The 14818-nt window shown below is 43.9% G+C and overlaps 1 protein-coding gene across 1 annotated transcript; it reads right to left on the bottom strand.

Moving 5' to 3' along the window:
• Positions 1-252: 252 nt before the first annotated feature.
• LOC144506110 (tubulin alpha-1D chain-like) lies at positions 253-8975 on the bottom strand. Its single transcript, XM_078231929.1, has 5 exons — positions 8955-8975; positions 3405-3621; positions 3141-3289; positions 1083-1763; positions 253-549 (listed from the first exon to the last, which is right to left on the bottom strand). The coding sequence occupies exons 2-5, from the start codon at positions 3523-3525 to the stop codon at positions 253-255; spliced, it is 1248 nt and encodes a 415-aa protein (XP_078088055.1). The 5' UTR covers positions 3526-3621; positions 8955-8975.
• Between the last annotated feature and the right edge of the window lie 5843 nt (positions 8976-14818).

Raw genomic sequence — 14818 nt, forward strand, 5'->3', positions numbered from 1 at the left:
AATAAATAAAGATGGGGAAACTACAAAACACTTAGTCTGGTACCAACAGTAAATCAAAGTCCATCAAACTCATGCTGTGAATTCTATTCTATCTTCAAATTCTTCCCGATTCTCATCTCTTTGTCCGATTCACAAATTTTCAATGACACACAATTCCAAAATCATTTAAAATAATTTATTTTATTTAAATAAATGTTATAATATCAGTACGAATTAAAGTTAAAACTGTTATAATTTCAAAATTAATAAATCTTATTCTTCCTCTTCACCCTTTCTGTCCAGTGAGGATGAATCGACGCCCACTTCTTCATAATCCTTCTCAAGTGAGGCCATGTCCTCTCGTGCATCCTGGAACTCCCCTTCCTCCAGCCCCTCCCCCACGTACCAGTGGACAAAGGCCCGCTTGGCGTACATCTTATCAAATTTGAGGTTCAGGCGGGTCCAAGCCAAGGAAATTGCGGTGGTGTTGCTGAGCATACAGAGAGCCCGTTGCACCTTTGCCAGATCACCCCCTGGTACCACGGTCGGGGGCTGGTAATTAATGCCAACCTGTTGGAGAGAAGAAAAATTTATTCGATTTAAATTTATTAGGATGCCGTAGAAAATGGGGATTCTTAAATGCCCATCTCGTCTCGGAAAGCTGGTTTTACCAAAGTTTTCCTGTCTTTCACTGTACAAACAGACAACTGCTCATTTCCTAGGCTCCTTTCCCCAGATTAAATGTAGAGTCCCTGATGGAATATTACCGTGCAATAAAACTGCATTGAAGAGGAAATGAACTCTGAGTGTAACTGCACACTGACATGGACTGTAAGGAAGCCTTTTGCCTGTTTCAATGCAAGATCCCTCCAAGAACATTCTAGATTAAAATCAAGGGTCAAACCCGGGAGAATGGCAATTCAAGCCCCTCTGAAAGATTCTCATAAGTGCAGGGATGGGAATAATTTGTTCAATTACTGTTCCTGTAAGGAAAATAATCTTTCAATTGAAATGATCTAAACATTGTTGACATGTTTTATCAGATTGGCACAAAACATGTTTCCCTGGACCACATGGACTGGTCGCAAAAGCCACACACTTACCTTGAACCCAGTCGGGCACCAATCAACAAACGCGATTGAGCGCTTAGTCTTGATGCTGGCAATAGCAGCATTAACATCCTTGGGCACCACGTCTCCTCGGTACAGCATGCAACAAGCCATGTACTTGCCCTGGCGGGGATCACACTTCACCATCTGGTTGGCTGGTTCAAAGCAGGCGTTGGTGATCTCAGACACCGAGAGTTGCTCGTGGTAAGCCTTCTCGGCAGATATAAGAGGGGAAAAAGTCACCAGAGGGAAGTGAATGCGGGGATAGGGGACCAGGTTGGTTTGGAACTCAGTCAGGTCCACGTTGAGGGCACCGTCGAACCGGAGTGAGGCCGTGATGGACGACACTACCTGTCCAATCAGACGGTTGAGGTTGGTGTAAGTTGGTCTCTCAATGTCAAGGTTACGCCGACAGACATCGTAAATGGCCTCATTGTCCACCATGAAGGCGCAGTCAGAGTGCTCCAGGGTGCAGTGGGTGACCAGCACGGCATTATACGGCTCGACCACCGCGGTGGAAATCTGTGGAGCAGGATAGACGGAAAACTCCAGCTTGGATTTCTTGCCGTAATCGACGGAGAGTCTCTCCATCAGGAGGGAGGTAAAACCCGAGCCAGTGCCACCCCCAAAACTGTGGAAGATGAGGAAACCCTGCAGTCCTGTGCACAGATCAGCCTGTGGGGAAACAAATACAGAAAACACATTAAACAGGAAGCAGCGAATGGAATCTCTGCGGAAAGGACAGAGGAATCTAACATGAGGAAATCTCCTCAGGGTTCCTACAGTGGGTGCTGAGCAGATGGTGCATCACAATAATGCACAAAGTGGAGGAGACAGGGCGAACCAATTTGGAGAGTGTCAATGTTAGAGGCATTAGTGGTTCCAGAATCATTGGTTGTGGCATGACCATTTTGTAGTTTGAAGTGTGAGGTGGGGTTTCAATATTTGTGCTAAAATGATAGAAACTATTTTAATAAAAAGCAAGCAAGCGTTATTGGAAACCAGCCAGATTTTTTAATTATCGAGCTTTAATTGAGAGACTACTAAAGAATAAGTAATTTATTAAAAGAAATGTTTGAAAGGCCGGCAAACAAATGTTTAAATGAATAACAAGAAGCTTTCTTAATTACTTTCCACACTAAGGGACATAGTAAGAGATAGTTTGAGAACAAGTTTTCTTATAGCTTAGATGCCGTGCGCAATAAGCTATAATATTGTGGAACATTGTGCGCAGTTTTATTATGCTTTAAATCTGAGTTCCTTTGAGAAAAAATAGATTTACTTTTTAGCATTTCTAAAGCAATCCGGCCACTGAAAACAGTTCCCCACTTCAGACATGTTGAGAGACGCATTGAGGTAAAGAAAGTGGAGGGAGTGTAATGTTTACAGAAAGTTTTTGAAATGTGTTGGTTTGTGAGATTCAAGTTTTCAGAGCCGTCACTCCACGTCCAGGTCTGGAGAAGTGCGGCGAGAACTCTGTCCAATGGTTAAAGTTAAAGCTTTCTTCTCTTACTGTTAATTGACAATTTGCTTTTCATCTTTGACCTGTAATGGTTAATTTAATTTTTGATGTCACCTTTTAAACTCGTTTACTGCCACTTGGTTAAGTTTCTCGAAACTGGTGTGATTGACGAATGGAAGTTATTGCAAACAAATGAACGCCATGAACCTTAGTTCAAATGAATCCAAGTTCTCAGTGGGAGCAGGAACACCGTCCCCGGAAATTTCAAATTGCACAGCAAGGCAGTTTGATCTTTCACAGAATTTTACAACAGGCCAGTTATTTCCTCGGGAATTTTGCAAAGTTTGTAGCAATACAATACAAGTTGTTCTCCACTAAAGACTATATTGGAGCCTGTAAATGAACTCACTGGGTTTAAATCAGGAGGGTTAGAGAAAGGATAGGAAATGGAGCATGGCCAATTTACCGAACTGTGCCAGCCGCGGGGTTGACTCCTTTACCGGAACCGCCATATGCAGGAAACATCCCGTCTAATTTCACTGGGGAATCAGAGCAGGAATATCACCGCTCACTAAGCTGACGGAACTTACCACCTTCCGGACGCGATCCAAGACCAGGTCCACAATCTCCTTGCCCACGGAGCAGTGGCCCCGTGCGTAGTTATTAGCCGCATCCTCCTTGCCGGTGATGAGCTGCTCGGGGTGAAAGAGCTGTCGGTAGGTGCCAGTGCGGACTTCATCTGGGGGGACAGGGAACAGAGATTTGACAACAAGAACTCAGAGACTGAAGGAAATATTTCAATGAGTTTAGTGAGATCCCTGACTGACCAACCCAGCAACAATCTCTCCTCTTACCAATCACAGTGGGCTCCAGATCTATAAACACGGCTCGGGGAACGTGTTTACCCGCCCCTGTCTCACTGAAGAAGGTGTTGAAGGAGTCATCACCACCTCCGATGGTCTTGTCACTGGGCATCTGCCCATCCGGCTGGATCCCATGTTCTAGACAATACAGCTCCCAGCAAGCATTACCGATCTGTACACCCGCCTGGCCAATGTGGATTGAAAGGCACTCACGCTAAAGAGGAGAAAGAGATAATTATTATACAGGATTGAGAGTTTTACATTACACATTCAGTATGGTGATGGATGGAGAAGGAGATGAGGGGCAGCAACATCCCGCTGCTGTATCTCCTGAATTCCAGCTACTCCCTGTGGATTTTCCAATCTATTGGGATCCTCTGTCCAGGGAGATCCGCCAGATCCTGGAAAGTCCCAATCTCTGTGAGTCCACCCTGTGATGTCCCGGGGTTTCTGCAGCACCGGAATCACGGACACAGCCATCCCTGTCACAATGACCGTGACTCCTGTAAACTCCCTGTTCCTCTAGATCCCATCTCCCGAGTGAGCACTGCCTGCCTATGGTGCACATCCCATTCGCCATTACTCAGTGCTCTCTTACCATGATGTCCTTTTATTCTCACAGCTCCTGGCAATGAGTTGCGGAGGTTCCCGCTCGCTCTATTTATACCCAATTCTATGGAGCCAACACGAGTTCTGATTGGTCACTGAGAACAAAGGGATCCAGTTGCTTGGGGAAACATCAACACAAAAAGGAACGTTGGTGCAAGGCGCTGATTGGATGGTGTGTATAATGGGAGGGATAATTTCATGGTCACAATTGATTAGGGGAGGAACATTATACAACCAGGCAGAGGAGCTTCCTCTATTCGTCCCCAATCTCAAAGAGACAACCAGAACCGTTCATTCAGACCTCCTCATGAGACCCCATTCACCAGAGTCCCGATAATCAGACCTGATCAGTCAAAACCATTTCAAAGCTTCCCCCTGAACAGACCCCGTCAGTCCCCGATATATCCGGCAACAACCCATCAGATCATTTGATTAGCTGGTACCAGAAAACTATTTGTTAAATTTGCAATCAATCAAATCAGAATCTATCCGAACCCATGCAACAGGCACAACTTAATGGAGCGCAATCCATCTGACAACATTTACTAACTTTCCCTCACCCCTTTCCCCATCCATATCAACATCTGCCAGGCTGCATCTGTTAAATCATGGAACATAGAACATAGAACAGTACAGCACAGTACAGGCCCTTCGGCCCTTGATGTTGTGCCGAGGTTTGTCCGAAACCAAGATCAAGCTATCCCACTCCCTATCATTCTGGTGTGCTCCATGTGCCTACCCAATAACCGCTTGAAAGTTCCTAAAGTGTCCGACTCCACTATCACAGCAGGCAGTCCATTCCACACCCCAACCACTCTCTGAGTAAAGAACCTACCTCGGACATCCGTCCTATATCTCCCACCATAAACCTTATAGTTATGCCCCCTAGTAACAGCTACATTCACCCGAGGAAATAGTCTCTGAACGTCCACTCTCATCATCTTATAGACCTCTATTAAGCCTCTCAACCTCCTCTGCTCTGAAGAGAAAAGCCCGAGCTCCCTCAGACTTTCCTCATAAGACCTACCCTCCAAACCAGACAGCATCCTGGTAAATCTCCTCTGCACTCTTTCCAGCGCTTCCACATCCTTCTTATAGTGAGGTGACCAGAACTGCACACAATATTTCAAATGTGGTCTCACCAAGGTCCTGTACAGTTGCAGCATAACCCAACAGCTCTTAAACTCAAACCCCCTGTTAATAAACGCTAACACACTACAGGCCTTCTTCACGGCTCTATCCACTTGAGTGGCAACCTTCAGAGGTCTGTGGATATGAACCCCAAGATCTCTCTGTTCCTCTACATTCCTCAGAACCCTGCCATTGACCCTGTAATCCGCATTCAAATTTGTCCTACCAAAATGAATCACCTCGCACTTATCAGTGTTAAACTCCATCTGCCATTTTTCGGCCCAGCTCTGCATCCTATCAATGTCTCTTTGCAGCCTACAACAGCCCTCCACCTCATCCACTACTCCAACAATCTTGGTGTCATCAGCAAATTTACTGACCCACCCTTCAGTCCCCTCCTCCAAGTCATTGATAAAAATCACAAATAGCAGAGGACCCAGCACTGATCCCTGAGGTACACTGCTGGTAACTGGTCTCCAGTCTGAAAATTTTCCATCCACCACCAGCCTCTATTTTCTAGGAGATAGCCAGTTACTTATCCAATCGGCCAAATTTCCCTCTATCCCACACCTCCTTACTTTCTTCATGAGCCTACCATGGGGAACCTTATCAAACGCCTTACTAAAATCCATGTATACGACATCAACTGCTCTACCTTCATCTACACACTTAGTTACCTCCGCAAAGAATTCAATCAAATCCTGGTTGACCATCACGCAGATCGCAATTACCATTATATCAGTCACTCAGACCTATGCAACACATTACCCTCCGCCTGTCTGTCTAATGCAGTAAGAAGTCTCACAACACCAGGTTAAAGTCCAACAGGTTTATTTGGTAGCAAATACCATGGTATTTGCTACCAATAAACCTGTTGGACTTTAACCTGGTGTTGTGAGACTTCTTACTGTGTTCACCCCAGTCCAACGCCGGCATCTCCACATCATGTCTGTCTAATCCCATCTGTTTACTGACTGCTGCCCACATCCGTCATACTGCAATATCCAACTCGCTATTAATCCGGTTATATTAGACACTATCCATCTACTACTTTCCAGCAGAGGCTCATTTATCAAGACCCAACTAGCCAGAGTCTGTCGGTTAGGTCCAGTTATCAGCATATCAGCTTTCTATTGCTGTGAATGTGTTAGAAATTGTTAACTGCACACAGTCCGCCAGCGCTGCATCTTTCTTCCCACATATCTCACCATTCAAAAATCAGCAGACCAGTCCCACCCCTGCCAAACTACTGAGAATTTCTGATTACTTACTCACATGTAACTGACACTCACCTCTCAGATTTCCTTCCATCAGAGCTTCATCTAGCAGACAAAGTTCTGTTTTATCTTCATGGTTTGTTCGCTGTCAAGGAAGTGCCGTTCGCTCAGGACACCACTTGTCTGATTCTGTCTATGAGAAATCTCTGTTGGATCCAGTGCATCAGTTTCCATCTGTCAAATGTCCAACAGCCGAAACATAACTTCTTGTCCATTTGGCATCAGATCTCCACCTGCCTGTGCCATATGTGTCACGGTGAATATTTCAGACATACAGCTTCCAGGCGCAAATTATTGAAGCCCCCATCAATCACACTCTATCCTCTCCTTCAGTCCTCCATGAATCACACACTCACCATCCAGTTTCTCATCCACCCAGACCCAATCCAATGGATTGCATGTATTAGTTACCCCGTAAAACTCAACTGTCTGATTGCCATCTACTACCCCCACCTTATAAGAACACAGAGATAAGATTCCCACCCTGATGCCTACATCTGTCAAAAGCGAGGTACATATACACCCGCCACCCCACATCAATCACTCTTTCTCGACCAGTTCCCATCTTGGAACCAGCCTCCCATCCATTGACTCTGTCTACACTTCCCGCTGCCTCTGCAAAGCAGCCAGCATAATTAAGGACCCCACGCACCCCGGACATTCTCTCTTCCACCTTCTTCCATCGGGAAAAAGATACAGAAGTCTGAGGTCACGTACCAACCGACTCAAGAACAGCTTCTTCCCTGCTGCTGTCAGACTTTTGAATGGACCTACCTTGCATTCAGTTGATCTTTCTCTACACCCTAGCTATGACTGTAACACTACATTCTGCATTCTCTCCTTTCCTCTGATAATCCAACTTAATAGCACAATCCCATCCCAGCTTCTCCCTGTATCCTTCTGAACCCATTCGCCCCTAGAGCTGTTTCTAACTGCTTCCTGAAAACATAATTGTTTTTCGCTTCAACTATTTCCTGTGGCATCCAATTGCACAGGCTTATCACTCTTGGCGAAGAACTTTCTCGGTATTCCAGTCTTAAATGGTTGATGCAATATCTTCAGACTATGACCCCTGGTTCTGGACACCTCCACAATCGGAAACATCCTTCATGCATCTACCCTGTGTACTCCTGTTTGAATTTGATATGTTTCTATGAGATTTCATCGTCGTTCTTCTGAACTGCAGAGAATTTAATCCTAATCGATTCAATCTCTCTTCAGACATCAGTCCTGCTATCTCAATAATTAAGCTGGTAAACATTCACTCCCTCTGGAGAAAGAACATCCTTATTCAGATAAGGAGATCAACACTGTACACAATACTCCAGGTGTGACCGCAACAAGGCTGTGTATAATTGCAGCAAGTTATCCCTACTCGTGTACTTAAATCCTCTCTCTGTGAATGCCAACACACCAATTGCCTTCTTAACTACCAGCTGCACCTGCATGCATCCCTTAAGCAATGGGTGCACGAGGATACCCAGGTCTCATTGCAAATTCCTCTCTTTTAATCTAGAATCATTCAAATAATAAACTGCCTTCCCGTTTTTGCTACCAAAGTGGATATCCTCACATTGATCCACATTTTGCTGCATCTGCCATGCTTATGCTTACTTACTAAACTGCCCAAATGACACAGAAACATATCTGCTCCTTCCTCACAGTTCACCCTCCCAAACAGCTTTGTGTCAGCTGCAAATGTGGAAATGTCACATCATGTTCCCTCATCTAAATCATTGATCTCTAAGAGAGAGAGAGAGACGAGGTGGGGCCCTAGCACAGATCTCTTCGGTAACACTCCAACCACTGCCTGCCTTTCGGAACTAAACCCATTTATTCCTAATCTTTGTTTCTGGAATACCAGCCAGTATTCTGTCCATCTCAATACACATCCAGTCGAATGTGATTTAATTTGACATGCTAAACTCTTATGTGGGACTTTGTCGAAAGGGTTCTGAAAGTCCAATTAAACCACATCCACCGATGTGGCTCCCCTGATCAACTCGACTAGCGGCGCGGTGGCAGTGTTTAGCACTGCTGCCTCACAGTGCCAGGGACCCCTGTTCAATTCTGGCCTCAGGTGACTGTGTGGATTTTGTATGTTCTCTCCATGCCTGCATGGGTTTCCTCTGGGTGCTGAGGTTACGTCCCACACACTAAAGATGTACGGGTTAGGTTGATTGGTCATGCTAATTTGTCGCTTATTGTCAGGGGATTTCTCGGGTAAATATGTGGGATTACAGGGATAGGGCCTGAGTGGTATTGTTGTTGGTGCAAGATCGATGGACTGAATGGCCTGTCTTTGCGCTATAGGAATTCTATGATTCCATGATTCCAGTTGCATACTCCAAGAACTCCAGTCGGTTTGTCAAGTATGATTTCACTTTCGTGAATCCATGCTGAATCTATCCGATTCTACCACTGTTTCCAAACATACTGCTATAAAATCATTGATAATGGACTTGATAAGTCTCCCCACCATCGATATCAGGCTGACTAGTCAATAATTACTTGTTCTCTCTACCTCCCTTTTTAAAGTAGTGGAGTTACAGTCGCTTCCCTCCAATCTGTTGAAGCTGTTGCTGCGTCTATATAATCTTGGAGGATGACCAACAATGCTTCCACTATTTCTAGGGCCACTTCTGAAAGTACCCTGGGATCTGGATTATTAAACCCCCGGGGCCTTCAATCTCACCCGTTTCCCCAACACAATTTCTATATTAATACTAATTTCTTTCAGCTCCTCACTCTCACTTCAGCCTATGTTGCCCAACATTTCTGTTATTTGTGTCCTACTTTGTGAAGGCAGAACTGAAGTGTGTATTTGGTAGTCAGCCATTTTGTTTGTTCTCCATTATGAACTCTCCTGTTCCTGAATGCATGGGGCCTTTATTTGTCTTCAATCTTTTTATGTTCACACGGGTACAGCAATTTTAAGACAGTTTTTAGATTCCCGCAAATTTACTCTATTCGTAATCTATTTTCCCATTCTTTATCAATCCCTTGTGATCCTTTGCTGAAATCTAAAGAGCTCCCAATCGTCAGGTCAGTTGTTTTTTTTTCTAGCCAATTTGTATGCCTATTCCTTGGATCTAATAATATGTCTAATTTCCTTTCCCATCCATGGTTTTGCGACCTTGCCCTTTTTACTTTTGCGATAGACAGTTAAAAATAATTTTTGCTATCCGCACATGTCCTCTTCGAATGGTTGCCATTGCCAATACACTGTCACCCGCTTAAGTAACTTTTCTCAATCTATCAAAGCCAGCTCGTTCGTCATACCATTGCAGTTTCCGTTGTTAAGAGTCATGACCCTAGCCTCAATTTTAATTACGTCATTCTCCATCTTGATGAAGTATTCTGTCATGTTATGGTCACGCATCCCCAAATTGGCAAGCACAACAAAATTCAAATAGTACCTTCTCCTTAGACAATACCCAGTCAAGGATGGCAGATTATCTAGTGGGTTTGTTAACATATTGGCCCAGAAAACCATCCCATACTCACTCCAGGAATTCCCCCTCTATGGCCTTGTGACTAATTTGCTTTCCCCAATCTATATGCGGATTAGAGTCACTCATAGTTATATTATCCTTGTTCACACATAACCACCATTAACTTTTTTCCCATTAGGGTTCCTTAGTTCTACCCATACATCGTTCATATTGTCGGAGATATTTTCCCTCGTTATTGCATTAACTTCCTCCTTAACCACCAATGCAATCCCACCGGCTTTTCTGTCAGTTCTTCCTACATACTGAATATTCTGGATGTTCATTTCTCATCCATTGTCACCCTGCAGCCATGTCCCTGTAATCCTGATCATTGTATCCCTTTGAATCCATTTATATGATTAATTAATCCACTTTATCGTAAATGCCCCACACATTAAGGTGCAAAGTCTTAAGGTTTGTCTTTTTTTACATTACTTGTGCCATTCTCACTTTTTCACTGTGGCCCTATATGATTCTGGACGTCGATTTCTCTGCCTATCACTCTTCTTATCCTCTTTGTTTATGTTCTTGTCCTTCATTTCTCCCTCTGAGTCATTGCATAGGTTCCTATCCCACTGCCGTTTTGTTTTAAGTGCTCCATTAACACTCTAGGAAATATTCCCCCGGGGCAACAGCCCTGGTCCTTCACAGGTGCAACATGTCAAAGTCTCAGTACAAGCATAAACTTTCCAGATGGGAATCTATAAGACATGGCTGAAATCACGGAAACATACCTCACAGGTAGTGCCCTAGAAACCACGGCATGCTTTGTCCCATCGGCAGGCCAGATACAGCAGAATGGTATCCTGTTGGGGTCAGTTGCCCTGGGTGCCCTCAGCATCGGCTCTGGACCCCAAGATCTGTCGTTTCATCTGGTCAACAGCGGCTAAGGAATGATCCTTCTCATTACCATTTACCGCACATGCAGTCTGTGATGACTCCAGTCAGGCAAATGAGGTTGGCCTCCTGGAGTATGAACTCCCTGATTAAGTCCTAATTGATGGCCCAATCAAGGAGTCTGATGTTCCCTATTTAAAGCAGGTGTGTCAGTCTCTCTGCCTGCTGAAGCAGGGAGCACAGAAGGAGCACACAGGGAGCATTCTGTTGTATATTATGTCTTGTAAATAAAGGAACCTTTGGTGACAGGACCTTTGCCTCCATGGAGTTATTACACTCCAACAATATTATGCACCAACAACACCTCCGCGCCGCCCCCCCCCCCCCCCCCCCCCCCCACCCCCACCAAACTTGGCAACTGTTGAATCAATTCTCTTCCCTGTTGAGCACCCTTACAGGAAGGGCTAACGGTGACCAAAGCACAAACTGCATTCTGGTTGGGAGGCTTAAATGTCCATCGTCAATTGTTACTCCATACTACCAGCAAGAGACCGAGCTGACCAAATCTTAATGGATCTGTGGCAGCTGTGGATGTAAAAGAGGGAGTAAAATATTTGATCTTATCCTCCCCTGTCTATGGATGTGAAAATATCTGTTAAGGCCTCAGCAATTTCTCCCTTGCCTTCCACAGTAACCTGGGATAGATCGAGAAGAATGAAGGAGAAATGGGTGTTCAATAAACGAGAATCAGAGGGATTTTCTAAGGGTGGAAGTGTCAATTACAAGGAGACACGGGTTCAAGGTAAGAGGGACAATGTTTAAGGGAGATGTGCGGGAGAAGGTTTTCACACTGAGAGCAGTGGATGCCTGGAACGCGCTGCCAGAGGATTTGGTGGAAGCAGGCACATTAGCAACGTTTAAGAGGCATCTGGATAGGTACACGAACAGGGAGGAAATAGAGGGATATAGGCTGAGTAAGGGAAGAAGGTTTTTTTTCAGTTAGGGCATGATGATCGGCGCAGGCTTGAAGGGTCGAAGGGCCTGTTCCTGTGCTGTACTTTCCTTTGTTCTTTGTTCGTGTGAGGCCATGTCTTCCCGTGCATCCTGGAACTCCCCTTCCTCCAGTCCCTCTCCCTCATATCAGAGGACAAAGGCCCACTTGGCGTACATCTTATCAAATTTGATGTTGGTGTGGGTTCAAGCGAATGCAATGGCAGTGGTATGGCTCAGCATACAGCCCGCTGTACCTTTGACAGATCACGTTCTGGTGCCATCGTCGGAGGCCTACATGTGGAACGAAGAAATTCTGTTCTTTAAGCAACAGGTTCAACATCAGGCAGGTCATTATTTCTCAGACAGATACATTTCTGAGCGAGGATTAGTTTTTTTCCTGAACAAACACCCAGTTCTGTTACTCACTGGGATCTTCACCCAGTTTCAATGCCACAGTTTATGATAGTAGGTCACTTTTTAGAGAAGGTGAATTCAGGAGCTAATTTAGTTTCGAATTTCGTGGAGGCCTACAGGGCCTAAGCTTCCAGAATCCTTTCCCTTATGTGGAGTCAGAAATTCACCTGGAACATTCAGGACTATAATTCACATAATCATCTGACATTTCTGCTGCTGCTCTCGCAGTTTTAACCCTTTGCTCTTCCATTCGTTGTCATTACTTTGAGATGTGAATCTTTAAAGTCCTCCAAAATAGACATTTCTCTTCGAACATCATATGTCTGGTCTATTTTCAAGGTCCTCATCCACCTGTCACAACCTCTCAAATTATATGTACATTTGACCAAGTCCTTTCCTAAACCATTGTACGTAGATTTCTAGCACCAGTTCATATCTGCTTAAAATGCCTTTTTTCATCTGATCATAATCCCAAGATCCCATCTCTGATCGTGAAATACCTCACTAGCTTTACCCACCAACTTTGTTTGAATCAACAATATCCAAGGTCTGTGGCCATTTTGTTTGTTTAGCTATTTTCTCAAATGAAATAAAAAAGGCTTCTGCATCCTTTTCGTCAAACCTTGGCAATGCCTGCACATTTTTAAACAGATTCCTAACAAGCCTTTGACTGCAACACATTTGGTCTTCCATGCTGTCCTCATCACCTGTCCCAACTTTAAGCTCCTCCATTTTAATTTGACATTCACTTTTTTTCTATTCCCTGTAATTCAAGAAGTTTCAATTCTTTTGCTCATTGCTCCTCTCTTTCTCTTGTTTTGCCCTCCGCAAGAACTATCCTTTCCTTCTCTTTTCCCTCTGCTCTTAATCGCAATACAAACTCATTCATTTCATTTTCATGTTCAACCAATTTAATTCTTTTGCACTTTGTTCATCTCCCTTTTGTTTTTGCTAATCTCGCTTTATTTTGCTTCTAATTCAAATTGTTTCATTTGTACTTGAATTCTACCAATTTCAAAAGGTAGAAGTTTATTTATTAGTGTTACCAATAGGCTTACATCAACACTGCAATGAAGTTACTGATTCCAACTTTGTTTCTGATGATTTAAAATTCTGAGCTATCACTGCAATTATATATTTTTTCCTCATTCCTTTAGGTAATACCAACTGCAGCTTCTTTTCTTATTCAAAAAGCTTTGCTTCAACCACCTCTTGTAAACCAGCCTGAGTGACTTCTTCGCTCCCACTGAAAGAGCTATTATTCGACTGGGCACACCCTATTTACCAATCGAATGCACCACCTGAAATTAAAACACAAATATCCTCACTGTCTTTGAGTCAAACAATCCAAAACCAAAAAGGGAATTATTGGTTTTAATCCCACAAAGAGTGCCCAATTTGTTAGGGACCAGGTCTAAACTCCAAGGTTTATTATGAAGTTAGCCTAGATTCCAAGTTGTACTTTTGATTTAGGCAACCCGTTTCGATAACCTGTTTTGCCCCAGGTGTTATTCGACTAACCCTCTAGGAAGCATGACAAACTACAATTCTCAATAACTAGCAAGCACTATAGTTCCAATTGAAAGCAATATCCCCATGGTCATACACTCTGCTCCAGACTTCTTCAGCACAAACAAACACATATTCACCCCTGGTGCTAGATTTCCAGTACTTTAAAACTTCTGGACAGAAACCTAGACTGCAATTTCCAGAGAAGGATATATCCTAAAACAACAGAGAAGTAAAACTAGTGTCTGGTGACTCCCAGTCTCCAGACTTCAGAGGGGAAAATGGAAGCACTGCTCTCTCTCAAATTGAAGCAGCATTTAAATAGCAACTAATCTTGAATTCTCTGTGTAAGCCTAGCTCTAACCAGTCATATCACCTCACCTGTCAATCAACCTACTGAAGTACTATTCTAAAAAATCCTAGGTGAACTACGAACAACAGCAGAGTTGCATTAGTCCAGATTAAAACAAACATTCTAGCAATTAGAAGCCATTATGCTGCAGCAGTAACAATACAGGATGCCGGTTAGAGACAGGATGGCACCAATGTAGCCAGTGTTCTGCCGTGTACTCTCGACTCCTGCAGCAGGGCAAAACCACTATCTGAAGATTTAAAAAGATAACAAAATGTTAAAAGTTAGAAAGCAAGAAGAAAATAACAAATATCACCCCTTTCCCATCCGCACCTAATTCCCACTGAGCCCCAATTTCCTGATACTCACATTCAGTCTGGCCGTGTCTCACTAAGCATTTGAACGTCCTACCACAGTTATCCGCTGTGACACCTATTGAACAGGAACAATTCTGTCAGCTCTATGTCCTGACCCACGAGTATCACCGTCTATCTATCAGACACACAGCAGTCACTCTATCTCCTGACTATCAAATCCACATTTTTCAGGCCACCAAAACTCAGACATCCATCTGTCAAACTACCTGAGGACAATATATCAGCTACATTTCAGGCATAGATAATCTCTCTATCAGGCAACAATATTTAGTAGCAAATCAGTCAGACCTCGTCTGTCCATCAGACATCTAACATCTGTCAGAAACGAGATTATTACCCATCAGAACTGAATCTTTCAGACACCAGAAATCAGGCTCAATTTTTGTTCTGTATTAAAGTTCCAGAAGGGATC

This window comes from Mustelus asterias, chromosome 17, assembly GCF_964213995.1.
Source record: "Mustelus asterias chromosome 17, sMusAst1.hap1.1, whole genome shotgun sequence".
Lineage (NCBI taxonomy): Eukaryota > Metazoa > Chordata > Chondrichthyes > Carcharhiniformes > Triakidae > Mustelus > Mustelus asterias.

Coding starts and splice junctions, on each gene's coding strand:
- LOC144506110 (XM_078231929.1), bottom strand. CDS start 3,525: ATGCCCAGTGACAAGACCATCGGAGGTGGTGATGACTCCTTCAACACC. Junction 3,290..3,404: donor TCTGGAGCCCACTGTGATTG/GTAAGAGGAGAG, acceptor CTGTCCCCCCAG/ATGAAGTCCGCACTGGCACC. Junction 1,764..3,140: donor TGGATCGCGTCCGGAAGGTG/GTAAGTTCCGTC, acceptor GTTTCCCCACAG/GCTGATCTGTGCACAGGACT.